Source organism: Camelus ferus, chromosome 7 (genome assembly GCF_009834535.1).
Source record: "Camelus ferus isolate YT-003-E chromosome 7, BCGSAC_Cfer_1.0, whole genome shotgun sequence".
NCBI classification, from domain to species: Eukaryota; Metazoa; Chordata; class Mammalia; order Artiodactyla; family Camelidae; genus Camelus; species Camelus ferus.
This window is the reverse complement of record NC_045702.1, coordinates 46595315-46614393: the sequence shown is the minus strand read 5'-3', so window position 1 is coordinate 46614393 and position 19079 is coordinate 46595315. Positions and strand designations below refer to the sequence as shown.

Here is a 19079-nt window from a genome sequence, read left to right as displayed (position 1 = left end):
GAGTTAGCAGAGAAAACTTCAAAATAACTAAATACGTTAAATAAAATAGGAGTAGATTGACAGTGAGGATAACAAGAGGGAGCATATCAACAGAGAATGAGAATATTTACTTTTTTAAAGAAATCAGGTAAACATCCAATAATTGCAAAATTCAATATCAGAAATTAAGAATTTATCAGATGGGTTAGCAGCATAACCCATAAAACGCAGCACACTCAATAAAAGATACCTGCATTTTAGCACTGGAAAGAGAAAAACACAATAGAAAAAAAAAGTTATCCTAAATCCATTTCTGGAGAGATACTCTCTTATTTACCTCTTTTTCCTTCTTTCTCCCAAACAAGTAATTTTTCTAATAAGAGAAAAAGCAGAGTGGGAGTGGGATTACCTAGTGAGAAACAGCTACGTAACAAAGATGGTCCTCTTAAGTCAAACGTAATGATGGTTGGACTTAATTTTTTGACTTTACAATGATGTAAAAGCAAGACGCAATCAGTAGAAACCATATGAAGAATTTTTATCTTTTCCTGGGCTAGCGATATGTGGTACAATGCTCTCTCATGATGCTGGGCAGCCTGCCCCAGCCCCCGGTCAACCATACGATCATGAAGTAAACAACCAAGATGCATCTGTTTTTCACTTTCATTACTGTATTCAACAAACTACATGAGCTATTCAATACTTTATTATAAAATAAGGTTTTATGTTATATGACTTTGCCCAACGGTAGGCTAATGTAAGTGTTCTGAGCACGTTTAAGGTAAGCTAGGCTAAGCTCCTATGTTTGGTAGGTTAGGTTATTAAACATGTTTACTTATTTTTGACTTATGATGGGTTTACTAGGGTGTTGAGAAGAGTCTGTAATTAAGAATTAAGTTTGCTAATTACCTCTCCCCAATAATTAATTAATTAAAAAATTTAAAAAAGAATTAAGTTTGGCCACAAAAATCAAGCAGAAAGGATGTTTGGACAGTTCAAAACTCCTCCTTTCAAGGCCCCTACCATTTCCATATCCAGAGTCCAGAAGGCAAACCACTTGCGCTCCTCAACAGGTTCAGAGCCTCTACTGGGCTGCCTGCTCTCCCAAAATTGGGTCTCAGACCCTCCACTGCAAAGGTGCTCATCCTGTATCCCATTCCCTCAAGCTTTGGGTAGTGAGCAAATGGATATGCTAATTAACATAATGCCATTCATCTGTTAGACCTTATAGACTATCATTTAACATGTCAATCCTGGAAATACATGATGCAGAAGAGTAAATTATTGAGGTTGAAATCTAGAACTCTATAACATGCCAGTGAAGGATGGCAGTACTTTAGAATAGAGAAACTTTAAATAATAGTAATGAAGTGAAGGATAATAAAAGTGACAATAATACCGCCACTATTCACTCTAATTCCATATAAACTCTTGATCTACATGGCATTTAAACAACTCATTAATATCAGGAAAAAAGTGTAAATGGAAATAATCTTAGGTGTTTTATTTACCTTCCTCCAATCTATTACTCGAAAGACCTAAAAATTAGAAGAAAAAAATTAAATTTTGGAGAACAGTCCTGTTAAAGATATCTAATATTAATATGTATCACAGAGGAGGGAGTTTTTCAAGACAGTAAGTACATACTGTTAATAGAATTTATAAACATAAACTTGTTGAGCAAAGTATTTCATAAAGTTTTATTCTAGTTCTGATAAAATATACTTGTAGCTCTCCTTTAAAGTTTAGTTTTCAGCTAAATAAAAATAGCTCTCCATTGTCCATCAGAAGACATCCAAGCTCTTTCTTCTAACATTGGAGACTCCCTATTACCTGCTTCCATCTAACTTATCCACATCTCTCTAAATACAGTCCCCATATACAGTTCTCCTCACATGAGAGCAGTACCTGTTCCTTGCATACACCTCTCACTAAAAATGCATCCAATTATGAATCTTTATAGAAACTTCTCAGATCCTTGTTTCTGTGCTGCATGAGCACAGAGCGAGGGAGACTCCAGGAAAGCCAGCACAGAACAGTTGCTGGGAGATTGGAGAACAAGGCTGAGCAAAACTTTCACAGGTTGCACAAAAACAGATTTTTAGTAGGCAACTAACAATCTATGCCATGCCTACTTCTATGCTTACCAGATAATGAGACCCTACTATGTGCCCTGCACTATTCTAGGTGCTGGGATATAGCAGTGAACAAATTGACTAGGTCCTTTCCCTTATGGTAAAAAAGCCAGATATATGGGAAGTCTTGGGGGAGGGAGCAGGAATAGTGAGGCAAAGTTAATGGGCATTTGTTGAGGCCCAAAGGCAAGAGAGGGTATAACTCCCTCAAAAATTTAATGTGATCCTTTTGGAATCTATTACTAAAACCCCTTATTTTACTTCACTCACACCTTCTCTAATTGATCCTGTCTATTTCTAAATGAGATCTATTTGATCTTATCTCCTGCCTGGACCGTGAAGTCAGGGTAGTAAATAAGATTAAAAGGAGTTGTTGCAAAGTAAAATGAGACGCTGCCTTAGTTTATAAATGGAAAAAAATATAAAAATGTAAACTAACACATACCAAAGGAAAAGTTGGGAAAATATTTTTTTCCATCTCAAGAGAGAAAAAATGATTTTGTAAATACGATACAAAATTCCAGATTCATTTTTAAAAGTCAATAATTTAATTAATAAAATTCAAGAACTCCTATGTGGCAAGAATGGTCACAAGCAAAGTCAAACGACAAATGAAAAATTGGGGAAAATTTACAACAAATACTACAGATAAAATTTCCCTAAAATATAAGTTCCTAGAAATCAATATGGAAAATATCAATGCTCCAACAGAAAAATGGGCTAAAGAAAACACAAAGATTTTTTAAAAAGATGAATGATGCTCTACCTCACTCATAAGAAAAACATTGTTTAAGCTACAAAACACCATATTTTATCTGTTTGGAAAGACCACAAAATTTGGTAACACACCAGCCAGTGAAGGTGTGAGCAAATTGGCTTCTATTAGTCTTCAGAGACCTAGACTAACGGCACACCACTCTACCATTCCTAGGGCATGCACTTATCCTCATGGTCCAGAACAGCTATGACCCAGTCATCTTATGTCCAAGAAACAGACTTCCCTTTCGGGGAGACTTCCCAGAAGTACCACACAACACTTCTACTTATTTCAACTATCAAATTATTAGTCATAGAGCCATACCTAACTGCCAAGGAGTCTGGGAGCCTCTTAGTTTGATTGCAATGTCTCAGGTCTCATCTAGATATTGCATCCTGATCAAAGTTCAGGAATCTGGGGAAATGTGCACCTCCCATCTGGACTAGATGGCTCCCCAGGGTCCAGCAATCTAAGAACTTAAAGATAACTTAACCACCCCAAACTTACCCAATATACAAATGTGGAGCAGGAGCAAGATAACATTAAAACTGCCATTCAGAAAAGGGGAGAGAGAAAACCCTGCAGTGGTCACTGGTCTATAGCAATATGCAATTCCATGAGGCAGAAACAGAGACCTCCTTTCCAGGCATTACCTAAGGCCTTCAGTTCTGCTTTCTAGGAAACTCTTTCTGGGGCCTCTAGATTTATTCTCTAGGAGGTTCTTTCTTGTCCGTGGCCTCATTCTCAGTAGGCATGAGGGAACACCAGGGAGTTGCTGACATTTCATAGCTCACTTCTTACTAGTGGTAGTTTTCTACAGTGGTACAGTTTTCTTCGGAAAAACATTTACTTCTCCATCTGTCTTTAAGCCCTTTCCCTTACTTCCTCTTCTGGATTGTCAATGTAACAGGAAAGACAGTGCTTGCAGTACCTCTCTTTTTCATCATCCCAGTTTTGAGTAAAAGTCTAAGATTGTTATTATTTAACTTTTAATATCCTTGCTTCTTACAGGAAAGAAAGAGAACATCAGTTCAAACTTCCCTATACAGTCCATAAACGTCAAGCTCAAAAAATTTATGTTTAATTCAAAAGCATCTGTTGAGCACCTGCCATGTGTGATACACTAAGGATTCCAGGTTTGAGGAGATTCCTGGTCACCATCATGGCATGGTGGGTATAAGGTATACACAACTGGGAGCACTCATCAAACTGTATACTTAAGATCTGCTCATTTTACTGTATGTAAAATATACCTCCATAGAAACATAGGCTAATCATGGAAAGATAACAAAAAGAAATGTTTAGAGTTTACTGTAGCTGGCATAATAATTTCAAGTAAGTTAAATTTACAGTGTGAATTTGACTCTGCTATTGTGTATATGGCCCTGGATATTGGACTAAGTAGATGAGCCCTCTCTATGGAACTTGAAATGTTAACATTCTGTAGTTGTTGTAATTGTCTACTATACCATCTTAACAGTTGTATAAATTTTAAATGTGGCACTTATCACTAATAAGATCTTAAGCTTCTAGTTAGCAGGCATGGGTTTAAATTCAAGCTTTCTCTGAAATTTGGGGAAAATGACACAAGCCTGTTTCATCTGCAAAATGGAGAAAATATCCAACTTCACGGCATTGCTGTGCTGACTAAATGAGAAAAGCGCCAAGTCAGAGTAAACATTCCCTTTCCCATATCATCTCCTCCCAACATCTTTTGATGTCATCTTTTGGCCACAATCTATTATTACCAATTATGACTAATGTGGAGAATACTGGCCCTTTACAATGATGAGTTTCCAGTTCTCAAAACATTTTACACTTCACACATACTATCTTATCATTCATTCATCCTATTGAACATCTACTATATGTACGACCTGTGCTAGCTTCTAAAAATACAGTCCTATGTTTATGGAGCTTACGTTCTAGAGGTGAGAGATAAGATTATTTATTTATATCCATATATGTAATCAGGCAGGTAAAAGTTCTTTGAAGAAAATAAGATGAGGTTAAAGGAGAGAATGAAGGAGACAAGACTAGTGTAGGGTTTGCTATCTGACATACCTCTCTAGCAAGATGGCATTTGGGCAGAGAATAGAATAAAGCCACACATGTGGGTATCTGGGAAAAGAGTTCCAGCAGAGAGAATAGCTAACTCAGACTCCAAAGTGAGAACGTGCCCGGCCTTTCTGAAGGACTAGATATCGAAACAGCAAGAGTGCAAGTGAACATGGAGAAAGAATCCTAAGCAATGAAGAGATCAAAGGCACATAAAACCAGGTTACATCCTTTTGTAGGTCATGGAAAATAAGCATCTGGGAATTTTTTCCGTGAGATAGGAAGCCACTGGGAAGTTTTGATCATGGTGTGATGTGATCTTACTTTTAAAAGGATCACTCTGGATAGGATGTGAAAAGATTTTAATGTATATGGGGAAAGGGGCTATTCCAAGTCTAGGACAGTATTCTGAAATCTAAGTTATATCAGTCACCTATAGAGCTTTTTAAAACACAGAGTGATCACATAAAAAGATGTTCACAATGTTCATAGCAGCTTTATGCATAACAGCTAAAAACTGGGAACAACTCAAATCCCTCCAGGGGTTAGGGACAGAAATGAGGTGTGAGGGAGGAAGGTTGGCTATTAAAAGGGCAACATGACAGATCCTTTTGGTGATGGAAATGTTCTGAAATGTTACCAATGTCAACATACTGACATTGTACTATAGCCTTCACAAGATGTTACCACTAGGGAAACTATGTAAAAGGTACAGGGATCTTCCTCTATTTTTTCTTACATTACATGCAACTCTACAATTATCTCAAAACAAGTTTAATTTAAAACAATGACTGAAGTAATCAAAAACACACAAATTGGGCTTCCTCCCGTTTCTGATTCAGGAAGACCTCAAAACGTGTATTGCTAACAAGTGTCCAGTGGGATCAGCTATGACAACCACTGATTTAGGGAACAACACATTGGGGCAAGTATTATTATTATTATTTTGTGAAGAACCTCAAGTCTAAAGATTAAGTTACTTCTCTGTCAAGGGCAGCAGGAACTAAGTGGCAAGGCCAGGACTCAAATCAGGTCCTATCAGCTCGGTGTTTGCCTAAGCAAAATCAAGGTCAGAAATAATTTAAAGGACTCTAGTGTCTACCACAGAACAGAGACCAGTGCTTGCTGAACTAGACTGTAATGCCCTAAACACAAAAATTCAATAAAATACAGGAGCTTAGCGATAAACATTTCACAAACCTTCAGAGATACACAAGACGGTAAAGTGTACACCTGTCTCAGCTCTTATCTTGTGCCTTGAATAAATGCTTCAACTCTTGTTCCTTGGTTTCCTTAGGTATGAGTACAAGGAACTGACCCTTTCCTACTTAATTCTGGATTTCGCACTTTAAAGTCTTCTGGGGTTTTATAAACAGCTACAACTCCTAAAATAACAAAAACAGTTATGTTTACTATACATGGCAGTATTTTATCAAAATGGACACTTTCTATAGCTTTCTCAATTTCTGGAAACCCTGAGTGAAAAGGGAAAGAAAAATATGCACCAAAACACCAACAACACATTCAGCAGAAGGGATAAGGGTCCGGGGGGGGGGGGGAGGAGGCCACAATCTTAAGCAATTCTATGGGGATTTAAAACTGCTCAGACTGTTTAGCAAAATCATACATGCCTAGATTCATGAAGAGGTTACAGAAACTACATCATACCCAAAATGGTTTCCCTGCAGTCAGCTCTCAAGAATTCCACTTTAAAATCCCCTTATGCAATAAGCCTCCATAATAGAGTTCTATATCTCCATGGCAAAGGTAATAAAACGTAAGGAGATAGGCTTAAATAGCTAAGAGGGTTTTACATCAGAAATAAGGAAGGAACTTCTGGTAATGATAGCTCAAGCAACCTGAGATTACATTCATGATCACTTCCCTATTTAACACTGTATGTTTAAAACATTCAATCCAATAGGCTCCTCCCAAACTGTGTCATATCTTGTTTCAGGCCTACTTTCCTATTTAATTATAATTCCCAAAACTAAGTAAATAGATCTATTTAGTTAGAATTACAGAAAAGGCTAAATTTTAAAAAGGGAGGTGGGGGCTTCAAATACAGGTAAAGGTCCCAGGAAACCAAGACTTAGAACTGAAAACTAGTTTCCATTAATTAAATGCCTTTTCTTCTATTAGAAAACAGTAAGTGCTACTATTCTATGTAGCTCTCCCTGGGCTCCTGCCCAGCTGCCTATAGTTCCTAACACTGAGGGAAATCTTAGACTCACATTTAACCTTACAAATAAGACACACAACTCCCCAGCGCCATTCCCATCCCCTACCAAGAGACAAAAAAACTCTGTTTCTTTTAATCAGAGCATTACTCCAATGCAGTACAGAAAGTAAGGGCCCAGTTCGTTAGAGTTCGTCTCTACTTTTACTACCTCAGACCATCTCAGAGGGAGCTTATTAATTCACTGCAAAGGGAAACTGGAATCCATTTGTTAAATGAATGGACAGGAATTAACTTGAAGATTTTCTTGTTTTTTAAAGTAGCATCTAGGCACATACATAGATTCCCTGTGTTGAAAAAGTATGAAAAGGCTAAATTTTTACCTAATAGTCCTATCACGTTCAATTCAAAAAGGACTCAAGACATAACATTGTTAAAAACATTTATTTTGATACAGTCTATCATAAATAAGTCAGTAGAGGTTCACTCTGTCACAGACGCATCTGAGAAGAGCCCTATGCCATCCAAGTGATGAACGTCTGAACGATGTCCCATCTTTTATCCCAGCCAGAGTGCACACTTTCCATGTTGTTCCTCTGCATTGACTGCTTCCAAAACCAGATGACCAAATAGTCTTTTATCCCCAAAGTAAGCTAAAATGTTTGTGAAGAGGAGACATAAATTAAACCCCAAAGTAAAAACTTCTTAAACAGAGATTAAGAACTAGAGGATTTGATACATTTATGTTTGTGTTTACTCATCAGTCAAATTCAGAGTTAGCAGAAGGATCAATCTCACTGAGCAAAAAAAATCAAACACAGAGACCTAGTTAAAGAAATAATTTTGTAACTTTTTATTATAGGTACCTATTATAAACAAAAAGAAAAACATAAATTGAAGTCAATCAAAACATAGACATAAAGGATTGATGAACCCAGAAGATAAAGCTGTATCATTTTTAGATCCGGGAAGGAGAAAAGAAATGTCTTACTTCTAAGTCCTGCTGATTAAAAATGTGGTTTGTAGTAGGATGTCAACTTAAATAAAACTACATTACAAAATGCCAATTTGAGCATTCTGTTAAGTTTATTTTTAGGAAATATTTTCCCTTTGCGTGTGAAACAGACCAACATGCATCTATTTCCAACTTTCCTAAGTATTAAAATCTCCCATAAAACCCCAACTATTTTTGCATACAGTTAAGATTTAAAAATAAAATACCCATTTATCAAGGTCTCTTCCTCACTGGTAATGAGCATCCAAGATAAAGAGAAGAATATCTCCCTTGGCCTTATACTGATAAGGAGTCAATGATTCTCTGTTACTTAGTATTCATATATTTTGCCTAAATGTTTTACTAAGGTATTATTCTTTATTCATTAAGTACTGCATTTTGAATAAGGCATTCACAGCAAGCCACATTTGCTGCCCATGTACAATATACCACCCTGGGTAAAAGAGGACACTAAGACAAATGCAGACCTAATCCCAAGGAATCCAACAAAAAGGGAAGTAGACCAGCAAATCATGCACCATGTTATTTACATAAGTATTATGCAAATAAATTTATATATAAACAATAAACTTTATATATTCGAACAATAAATTTTATATTAATAAAACATTTACATTAATAAAAACCCTGACAGATACAATTCTACTCCTATCAGTGTACAGACTAGGCAACCCAGGAAGACCTCCCCAGTCAGTCTCCCCAGTGCAAGCAGCACAGCATACGAAATTCTGTTAAGAGGATAACCCTTCTCAGGCACTCAGTTCTTTCCTAAATCACAAATTACCCTGAAAGGAAACCAGAAAATCCCTCTAACGACAGAAAAGAATGATCAATGATCGTTAGCACCAGAAAGGAGAGCAGCACTGAGACAACAATGAGGTGAAGAAATGAAAAAAACAGGGAGGTAGCTGCTTCATCTAGTCTGCAGCTTTGAAGGGTCAACTCTTGGTGGGATAACTGAAGCCAATACAGCAGAAGGGCACATTCTATCCCCACCCCTGGATCCCAGATCACCTAGGGGCACAAAAAATGCTATTTCTCAGCATGCAGGTCCAGTCTAAAAACTGTACCACAAGATGCAATGTCATATCCACTCTTGTCTCAAGACCACCAATAAGTGGTTAAGATCATTTAATTAAGTTAATTGAACATTCAAAAAGTGTTGCCAAAGTAGCTGGCAGCTACTTTAGGTACTTACAGGAAAAAGTGTAATGTAAATAAGCAACAAGCATAATACTAGGCAGAGAATGACAGACATGAAAAAACACAGTTTATTCTGGGACAAGTATGCAGTATCATGTAGCCAGAGCATAGTTCTCACAGGAGAAAGAAGTGGGGCAAAGGAGATGACATAGGAAAGATTAAAAATTATTATTAATAGTTTATTGCTCAAACATTACTTGCCAAGCACTGTTAATACTTTATATACAATATTCTTATTCAATCCTCACGGCAATCTTATAAAGCAGATATTATACCCAACTTATAAAAGAGGAATCTTCATCTTAGAAAGGTTAATGGTCTCTTGGGGAAAGGTTATCTGATGATAATTTCCACTGCTTGGAAAATGTTCACACAGCTTGACCAGGTAGTCCCATTTCTGACAGTGTTCCCTAAGGTAATGTTTCCCTAAGGAAATAACTGGTCTAAGGTCGACGGGCTACTCAGCAGCAGATACATTACCTCAAGTCCCCATTTTACAGAAAAGGAAATTGACAGTTCAGAGTAAGGCTAAAAAAAAAAAAAAAGGAATTTATCAGGGATCTCTGAAAGCAGTTTTAAGAAGCCATAACATAAAGGGTTAAAGAAAGAAAGGGACGTGAAGAAAGGAAGCAGTGAGTGAAGGTCATTTATTGAAGAACTTTATCAGGGAAAAGAGTAACTGCAGAAATGGACATGCTGAAGGTACATATGGCAGTAATTCTTAAGAAGAAAAACCTCTTGCTTTGAGAAAGGAGAGGCTGGCAAGGCAGAGAATGTGGAGCAAATTCATACACAATGGCACTGTGCTAAGAGGTCAGATTATCTGAGGGAGGCCACGTGACCCAGTGGACAGTGTGTAGGCCTTGGAGACAGCCACACTCCACCACTTACCAACTGTGTGATCCAATGTGAAGGACTGAAGTGAGATACTGTATGTAAAGTGCTTAAAACAGTGACTGTTAGTAATATTACTATTATTATTTCTGCCCATTCTAGAAAAAAGTGGCTTAGATTGAGTCTGAAGAAACTGAGACCTAATACAACCAGCTAAAAGTCTGTTAGGACAATTCACAAGAAATGTCTTTAAGACAGAGGGTCAAACTGAAATCCCACAGCTCCTGTGCAGGGGTCTAGTCATCACAGTGAAACAAATACCAGTCCTTCCTACACAGCAATCCTGCCTGTTCCAGATTCTGCCTTTATATATGTATATGTATATATCTATATATATACAGATATATACACATGTATACATATAATTTTCACAAGTTATTTATATATACACATACATGTAAGTATATGAATATACTCTGTATCTGTGTGTGTGTATGTAGCAGTTTTCACAAGTGCTTATCCAACACTGGCAAGGTTATTTCTGAGAAAGGAATTTGACAATGCATTGTCAGAGCCACTTATGTTCATACACTTTGACCTATTAAGCTCACAAGAATTTATTACAAGGAAATAAATCAAAACCTATAAAATCTATGCACATAAAAATGTTTATCATTTTTAAACTGTATAGTTTAAACACATAATATTTTAAATATATAGTATATATGACATATGCATAGTATATATGATGTATGATATATAAAAATTAGGAAGAGTAGAGACAGTAGTTACCTAATAACATAAATCAGACTGGTCTGCAAACTCCTGGCTTTCCAACAGCCCAAAACGACACTGACTGGTAAAGCTCTGTTACAGTGCCTACCACTACTTCCCTTATACTTTCCATGATTCAGTACTAATATATGAACATTTCCCTGCAATGCTTATTTGTAAGAGCAGTACCTCAAAATGGTTGGTTCAGGCATTCCAGGATCTGCACCCCTCTTAAATCCTGGGGGGAGAGGGGAAGGGAGGAGAGAGAGAATAAATACTAATTAAAACCCTAGCAGACAAAAAATTTACAATCGAGACTTTCTAAATCAACCCAGGGTAGCTAGAATGGTATCTAGATCTACCAGCACTATCTAGATTTACCTGTGCGACAGAACTGTCTCGAATCCTCACTAGAATATGAGACTATGTACAGGACTAAGCAGTAGAGAGGACAAACTATCTTAGTCCTATTATACACACAACTGCACAGTAGCCCTCAGCATGCACTACCTTTCATTATTAGTCATTACCCACAAAAAAGACATCACAACTACCAAATCATACTGGATGAAAGACTACAAAGAGCACAAAGATTTTTTTTTAAACTATACTTTTTAAAAAAAAATTGAGGATATCTTATTTTATCCCCTATGAACCTCTTTTTATAAATCGACCAAAGATTGGTGATAGAGTTCAAAAACATTCAAGTTATTGTTTAACAACCTAGTTAAGTCAATGCTCTTACTGCAAATATGCTTTTAAGTAAAGCTTTTACCTTTTAAAGTATATTTATTAACTGGATGATATATATACTAATTTGCTGAAATAACTGATTAAAATTAAGAGTTGGCAATAAGAACTGTAGAGTATGAAATTTTACCCATTTTCAAGACAAGAAAGTAGCCTGCCAGTTTCACAGATGCTGGCAGAAGACACAAGATTCCAAGTCAGAAACAAGGACAATGTATTACTCCCAGCAACAGCTGTAATCAGAGTATCATCACTTAGGAGATGAACGCCGAGTTTAAGAAACAGAAACTTTTATAATGAGCAGTGAGCATGTCTCCCCTTTGCTCTGGAGAGAGGTACTATTTTCCAAAGCTGTTCACCCTACAAACATACTAAAAAGAGATATTATGAAACAAAGGGTGATCAGAGCCCCTGCTCACAAAATTTGAAGAAATTCAACACACCATGGAGAATTGTCTTCCAACAGGTAACTCATTAAAATCCTTTTGCTGGTAAATGTTCAAACTGATTCTTTATCATCACATCACTGTCTATCCTATATTATAGCACTATATTCCCACTATACTCCCTGAAGCCCTAAAAGGTATGTTTGAACCAAAATTACACAAGAAATTCAATCTGCAGTTGCAGGTTTTAGTGAGAGCTGAGGTGGACAAGTAAAAGAAACAACATGGGAACCAGGTTAGACATATTAAATTTAGATACAGTGTAAGGATAAAGAGAATGATTAACAACGACTAAGTACTGAAAAGATAGTCTTAACATTAACCTCAACCTGAGTTGGACACTAGAGTAAAAAAAAAAAAAAATCACCATAATGGTAGTCCTACTAAATAAAGAGAATATAGCTGGTGTGCACAAAAAAGAAAAGAAACTCTAGGGTAGAAAAGGAAAGCATTATCTACTCTTCAGACCAAAAACCCTCATACACAGATTATAACAACCAGCTACAGCTTTCTGGCAGCAGAAAAGGAATCTCAGAAAGGGGAGAAGGAGGGAAAGGTACATGAGAAGACTTACACAGCAGCAAAGAAACCACAGGGACAAAGAAAGCAAGAGTGGACTAAAACAGGACCCACATACACAAGAATGCAAAAAGAGAAAAAATCAACTCCATACCTTCCTTAGCTAAAAAGAGAGCTTGTCTCAGTGTTCGACTAGCCAAATTGGACCCTTCTACCATCAACTGAAAGCTGGGGGGGGGGGCAGTTTGGGAGAAAAAGAACAACACAACTTGTAAGAGTATCATAATTACTTGCTCTAATCCTTGATACCTACACAAAGTCACTAAAATCTGGGAAAATAATGCTTTTTCTAAAAATTGCATTCAAAATAAGGGAGGAAAAAGATGTTTTTAAAGTCCTGTATACTGAACTATCTCCAGATTATCAGCTGGCTTGCAATTCATGGGGAAATGGGAGCCGCAGCTCCCCAGAGAACGTCCAGCATTATCAAAGTTCTGTCAAGACTCAGTGAATGTTCTTTATCTTACACAGTGCATGACACCTAAAACAAACAAACAAAAAACCAAGAAGCAGCAGCTTGTTAAAATCACAGAATTCTGGAGCATGAAACTGAGTTTTAGAAAATGTCAAACTTTATGCTCTGACAGAGTTGAGACTCTTTCCTTTCTACCATATCGCCTGAATAGAGTAATAAAGATTAAAAATAAAGGGGGGGGGGGACTACCCAAGGCTAGAAATACAATAAAGTCCCCATGTGCAGCCCTAGCTAAAAATATTTGCCTGAGCACTTAACAAATCTTCGAAATATAGCAAAGTAGTTAAGCGTATGGGCCTTGATGCCCTATTGCTTGAGTTCACAGCTCCCCCATTTAACAGCTGTGTGGCCTTCAACAAGGGACAAAACTTTTCTATGACTCGGTTTCCTCACATGTAAGTCCTTTATATTGGTGACAAAGCAGAGGCATCAAACACCTATTGTCTTAATCATGCCTCAAAACAGTGGTATATCCACGAGGTCTATAGGCCTCTTTTTACTCAGGCCCACCTGGAGAAGTGAAGACAAACCCCTGAAAAACCACCTAGTGCCAAAGAATTAATTAGTCGCTTTCACATATATTTGGTCGTCCAATTCTCCCAATAATCCTAAAAACTAGGTCACCTCTACTTTAGAGATGCAAGAACAGAACACGAAGAGATTACGTGACTAGTTAAAGATGACAGAAACAGTAAAGGATAGAACAGGAACTCGAACTCAGATTAAACCGACCCCACTTGACCAGACAGCCTCAAAGAACGTGCGCGGCCTGGCCGCGCTTCTCTCTCCCGCCTCAGGCCAAAAATGGAGCCTCAGCCTCCGCGAGCCCTTCCCTCCAGTTTCCTCCCAAGTTATTCTCCCACTGACCCAGGTAAATCACGAGAGGTATAAAGCCCCAGCGGATGGCAAACTGGCCTCCCTTGAATAACTGCTGCAGCCTCTGCTTGGCCTCTTTGCTCAGCTTCACCATAGTGACGGCCCGGGTAGCACACTTGAGGCGAACAGCAGCAACCGCGTCAGGAATCCGAAAGAGAGGAGGTGCGCACGCGCCGCACACGGCCTTTACGGCAGGAGTCGTGAGCGTCGCCAGCGGAGGTCGTAATTCATCGCGTTTAACCTACCTCATCCTTCAGCGGCCCCGGCGAGGGGAAAGCGCATGCGTGGTTGATTCTTCTAACTCCGAAGTCCGACTGCTGTCTTTCTCATTTTTAAGGACTCGCTTGGATGCTTGAGGCACTGCTCTTGGGATTCCGTCAGCCCAAGTCGCCTTCTCTCTTCCCACAGCCTTACCCATTTTTGAAAATATATCTCCAAGTGCCCTTCCTTTGCCTAACATAGAAGGAGCGTAAATTTAAAAGGACTGGCTTTTAGTCCCGACTCATTTTGTCTTGGCCTGTAGTCCTGGACAAGTTATTTAACCTCCCTCGGTATCAGTGTTTCTTCAAGCTGAAGCTTGAACTGCAAGGAAGGTTACAAACTGACTGACACCCAAGCAGAGCCCCTACCATGTTTCCTTTGATTCCTGAAGTATTTGGTTGTGCGGGTTTGTGTTTTGCTTTGTTTTTTTTTTTAACATGTTAAACTACTTGACAATATTTCAAAGTCTGGTAAAGTTTACATGAAAACCTGGACTTTTTCAGAGAAGTTGGCGAATCCTATTGCACCAATCAACAGGATTAAATGGGAAATGACACTCTTGTTACCCATCTTGCCCTCATTGGTTTAGAACTGCTGTGGTTCCCTCCTCTGGCTGCACAATAGAATCCAATCATGTGAGGAGATTTAAAGGCCTACTCCCTCTAGGGACCTACTAGGGATTCTGATTAGTCTAGGGGTGGAGCCAGGCCTTTGGTTTACCTTTGAAGTTCTCAACTTTTGATTCAGTAACTGCCTGGCCTGCTGTTGGTATTTGAGTTTTTGACCCCAGGTCTAGGACTTCTTGATTTCTAAGGCTTTAAGAGATTTCTAAGGCTTTGGCCTTGGAGCCTTTCTTAGTTCATCCTCAGGATACATGATGACATTTTCTGTTAACTTTTAAGGTGTCTAATGGCACCTAAAAATTTCACCTGGCTTTGGGTTATTCCTGTGCTTGGATCATCGTCATGATAATAAGTCTACTCTGCCTGAGACTCTAAGTGTTTCAAATACAAAGTTAGTTTTAATCCTTTAAAGAATTTAAGATTGCCCTGCATTAAACCTTATTTTACTAATTCCATATATAGTATAGGCCTCATTTTACCAATAAGGAAACAGTTTCTTTCTCATCTTTTTATCCAAATGCCTGATACTAGTAAGGATGCATTTTTGTCAGTTGAGCTGAACAATGCCAACAATCACTTGCCTTCCTTGAACATTCATGGAGCCTTACTATATGCCAGGCACTAGAGATAAAATTTTTTTTAAAGCACTGACTAAGAATTTCACATTTGGGTGGAAAAGACCTGAGTAAACAGATGATTCCAGTGCGGTGTAAAGTTCCATGATAAAGTTACACACACAATATGAAAGGAAAGCAGATGGAGGACACCTCACACTGCCTAGAGGAGTCAAGAAACTATTGAAGAAGGTAATGTGGTCAAAGTGGAAAAGAGGAAATAAATTTAAGACTCATTAAGGAGGTAAAATGATCAGGACTTGTTGGCCAAATGAATGTGAAGGGCAAAGTTGAAAGAGGTGGTCAAAGATGACTGCCCAGTTTTGAACTTGTGCAGCTTACTAAGTAGTCTCACTCCTCTGTCTCCACAAACTCTAAATTATATAGATTCACCTTCACAGTGACTCCTGCACATTGCATTGTGGATTCAGGCAACACTGTAATGACTGGAAGATGCTGCAAGACTTTGGTACTGAATTATTTAAAAATATATAAAAAGCACACACAAGAGATTCCTCTCCTTTATAATAATAATCACCATGTATTTGTTACTATGTGCCTAGAAAGAAATATAGAGAAATATACTTCAAACTCTTTGTAGTAGTAATTATCTCAGGGGATGATAGAAGGAATTATTAGAAATCTTCACTTTCTATGTATATATCTCTGTAATGTGTTGTTTTTCATAATGAGCATATATGACTTTTATCAAAAAAAGGCAGATTTTAAACAAAATGAAATCCTTTAAGGACTCCCCATTGCCTTTAGGATAAAAGATTGAAGATTTATTGCACAACCTACATCATCCTTGAAGGCTCCATACTGTCTCTCGTCTCTGCTATTACCTCTGCCAGAAATTCTTTCCCACACTTTTTGTAAGGTCCATTCAAATGTCTTCTCCAGAATACAATCTCCCCTGATCTGCTCTTACCCCTGTCCAGAGTAAGTTGAACACTTCTTCTGCGAGGCCCCTACTCTCAAGTTAATTTATCATTATTTACATGACTATCTCCCCAAGTAGACTGCAGGCAGAGATGCTCACAAATCTTGCATCCCCAATTACTGTATGTATAACACTTGTCGAATTGCTGAATGAATTTCATCAGGAACTAACATTCTTAGTTAATCGTGCCATCTCACTAGACCAGAACAGATATCTAAAATGCTTATTTGTAAATTTACTAATTAGAAATATCCTTAGCAAAAGAACTGCCATTCTCCTTCCTGGTGAGCAAGAGTGTAAGCTCATCAAGGAATAGAGCTTATACTTTGTCTCCATTAAATCTTGAATACAATGCTGCACCACGAGGGAACCTAACGTATTTCCATTGCTAGAAAGAGAAGTGCTCACTTCGGCAGCACATATACAAAAATTGGACCAACACAGAGAAGATTAGCATGGCCCCTGCACAAGAATGACATGCAAATTTGTGAAGCGTTCCATATTTTTTTGACACAACATTGTAAACTGACTATACTTCAATTTTTAAAAATTAAATAAAAAATAAAAGGAAATCCAACCAAAAAGAGAGAGAGAGAGAACAGGCTTAGAAGTCTCATGGAACTGAGAGCAGACTTGCCAAGGTTTGACTCCAACTCTGCCATTTACTCAAAACAAGAACCTCAAGAACTAGTTGACAACATATCAGAAAAGTTAATTAATTCACCATGGTTACCAGGAAAACAGGGCCTATTTCCCAAAATGTAGCCCAATATACATGCCAAAATGACAAACAGGGAAAAATTTTATCATGCATTTTGTTTTCCAGAAATGGTATATTTAAAAATACATCAATATTCAAACACCATGTGCTTTTTTGAGTTTTAATTCTTACTTTGTCCTCATTTTTTTTTTCTGCTAGGGTGTTTTTGGGTGGATAAATAATTTCTTATTGCCATGATACAGTTTGGGATTCTTAAGTACATCAGGCGAGCATATGCATGGAACACAATTTCCACAAAGAAATTAGTCAAAAAGCATCACTGGGACATCAACCAAGTGTAAGGTTCTGCCAGGAAAAGGGAGTTTCAGAAAAAATGTGAGGGCAGACAATATATTGTTACAGGAACTTGGATGAGAGAGAAGTCCCAGAGGGCTGAATTGCTCAGGGAAGACTTCAGAGAAGTGAGCCTGAGCTGGTTCCTAATGACTGGCAAAGAGGGAGAGACAATAAAGAAATGCCAGAACATGCATGATTATGAGGAGACAGTAAAACGCTTTAGGTGGAAGAGAAAGCTTCACGCAGGAAATAATGATACCAAGTTATAAAAAGAACCTAAATGTCATGTTAAGAAAGTTGGATTTTAGCCAAAGAGTAGCTTGAAAGCTGCTGAATATTTTAGAGTAAAAAAAAATATACAAGGTGAAAGCAATGCATTTTTAGGGTTTAATTTTTTCAGTGTTCTTAATTTTGTTGAAAAGGAAATAAATTCACATGGTCTGAATTTAAAAGGTACAAAAGGGTATATAGTGAAAGCTCTCTCTTCATTTGTGTCCCCAGCTGCCTACTTTTATCCCTGGAGGCAAACCAGAGTTACCGGTTTCCTATATATTGCTTCCAGAAGAAAAGACACACATTTCTCCCCACCCATGTTTTATAAATGGGATGCAGTCACATTTCTGTACTTTTAAAATGTAACTTAGAGATTATTTTGTATGACTACATAAAAAGATTGCTCATTACTTTTAAAAAAATTAGATGGATTGGTACAAAAGAGCATAAGTTCAAATTTTCTCTACTTCTTTTACTCTTTGCTTCCCCAGTTTTCTTCTTTTAGGCAACTCAATGTGTCTATTTTGTGTACATCCTTCCACAGATATTCTAGGCTCATGAAAGCACATAATCACAAACTTACATATCCTCCCCACCTCTTAAACAAACAGGGTACATACTATGTACAGTATCTCACCTTTCTTCTTCATTTTAAAGTATTTCTGAGAAATCCAAATAAAGCCTTTATTTGAATTAATAGTATTGTACCAAATCTCAATTTCCTGGTTTTAACCATGGATCATGGTTATGTATAACACTATAATTGGGGGAAGCTGGGTGGCATTCCAATTTTTGGAACTTCTTGTAAGTCTTAATGTATGTCAAAATAAAAAGTATTAAGAATATTTCAGGGACACCGGGATTGGGGGGGTAGAGATATTTCATAGTGATTATTCCATATCAGTACATAAGTAGCTTCCCTTTTAATAGATGCATGGTAGTACTTTTAATAAATAAAATATTTAACTTGTCCCCTATAAAGGTAGATATTTCAGATTTCCTTTAAATTCCTGAAAATTAAAAACAATGTCTGTGTGTGCTCTGTATTTGACACCATGGTTAAGAGTGGTCTATGCACCAAACTATGTAACCAAGATAAAGACTCTAGCGGGAAGTCAGTGGCCAGGGAGTCAGGGGCACCGAGTTCACATTCTAGTCTTCTGCTTAAGAGTTGTTTGACATGGAGCAGGTCATTTAAGCCTCCTGTCTTGGCTCTCTCATTTGCAACACTGGGATGACCTGTGTGGT

The 19079-nt window shown here is 37.7% G+C and overlaps 1 protein-coding gene and 1 non-coding gene across 2 annotated transcripts; one reads left to right on the top strand and one right to left on the bottom strand.

Moving 5' to 3' along the window:
• Nucleotides 1-7533: 7533 nt before the first annotated feature.
• On the bottom strand, nucleotides 7534-14231 carry TOMM7 (translocase of outer mitochondrial membrane 7). The gene is made up of 3 exons (XM_032483861.1): nucleotides 14052-14231; nucleotides 11124-11172; nucleotides 7534-7761 (listed from the first exon to the last, which is right to left on the bottom strand). The coding sequence occupies exons 1-3, from the start codon at nucleotides 14152-14154 to the stop codon at nucleotides 7746-7748; spliced, it is 168 nt and encodes a 55-aa protein (XP_032339752.1). The 5' UTR covers nucleotides 14155-14231; the 3' UTR covers nucleotides 7534-7745.
• A 2670-nt stretch (nucleotides 14232-16901) lies between these two features.
• Nucleotides 16902-17008, top strand: LOC116665138. The gene has a single exon (XR_004321701.1). It is a non-coding gene; the product is annotated as a U6 spliceosomal RNA (small nuclear RNA).
• Nucleotides 17009-19079: the final 2071 nt, after the last annotated feature.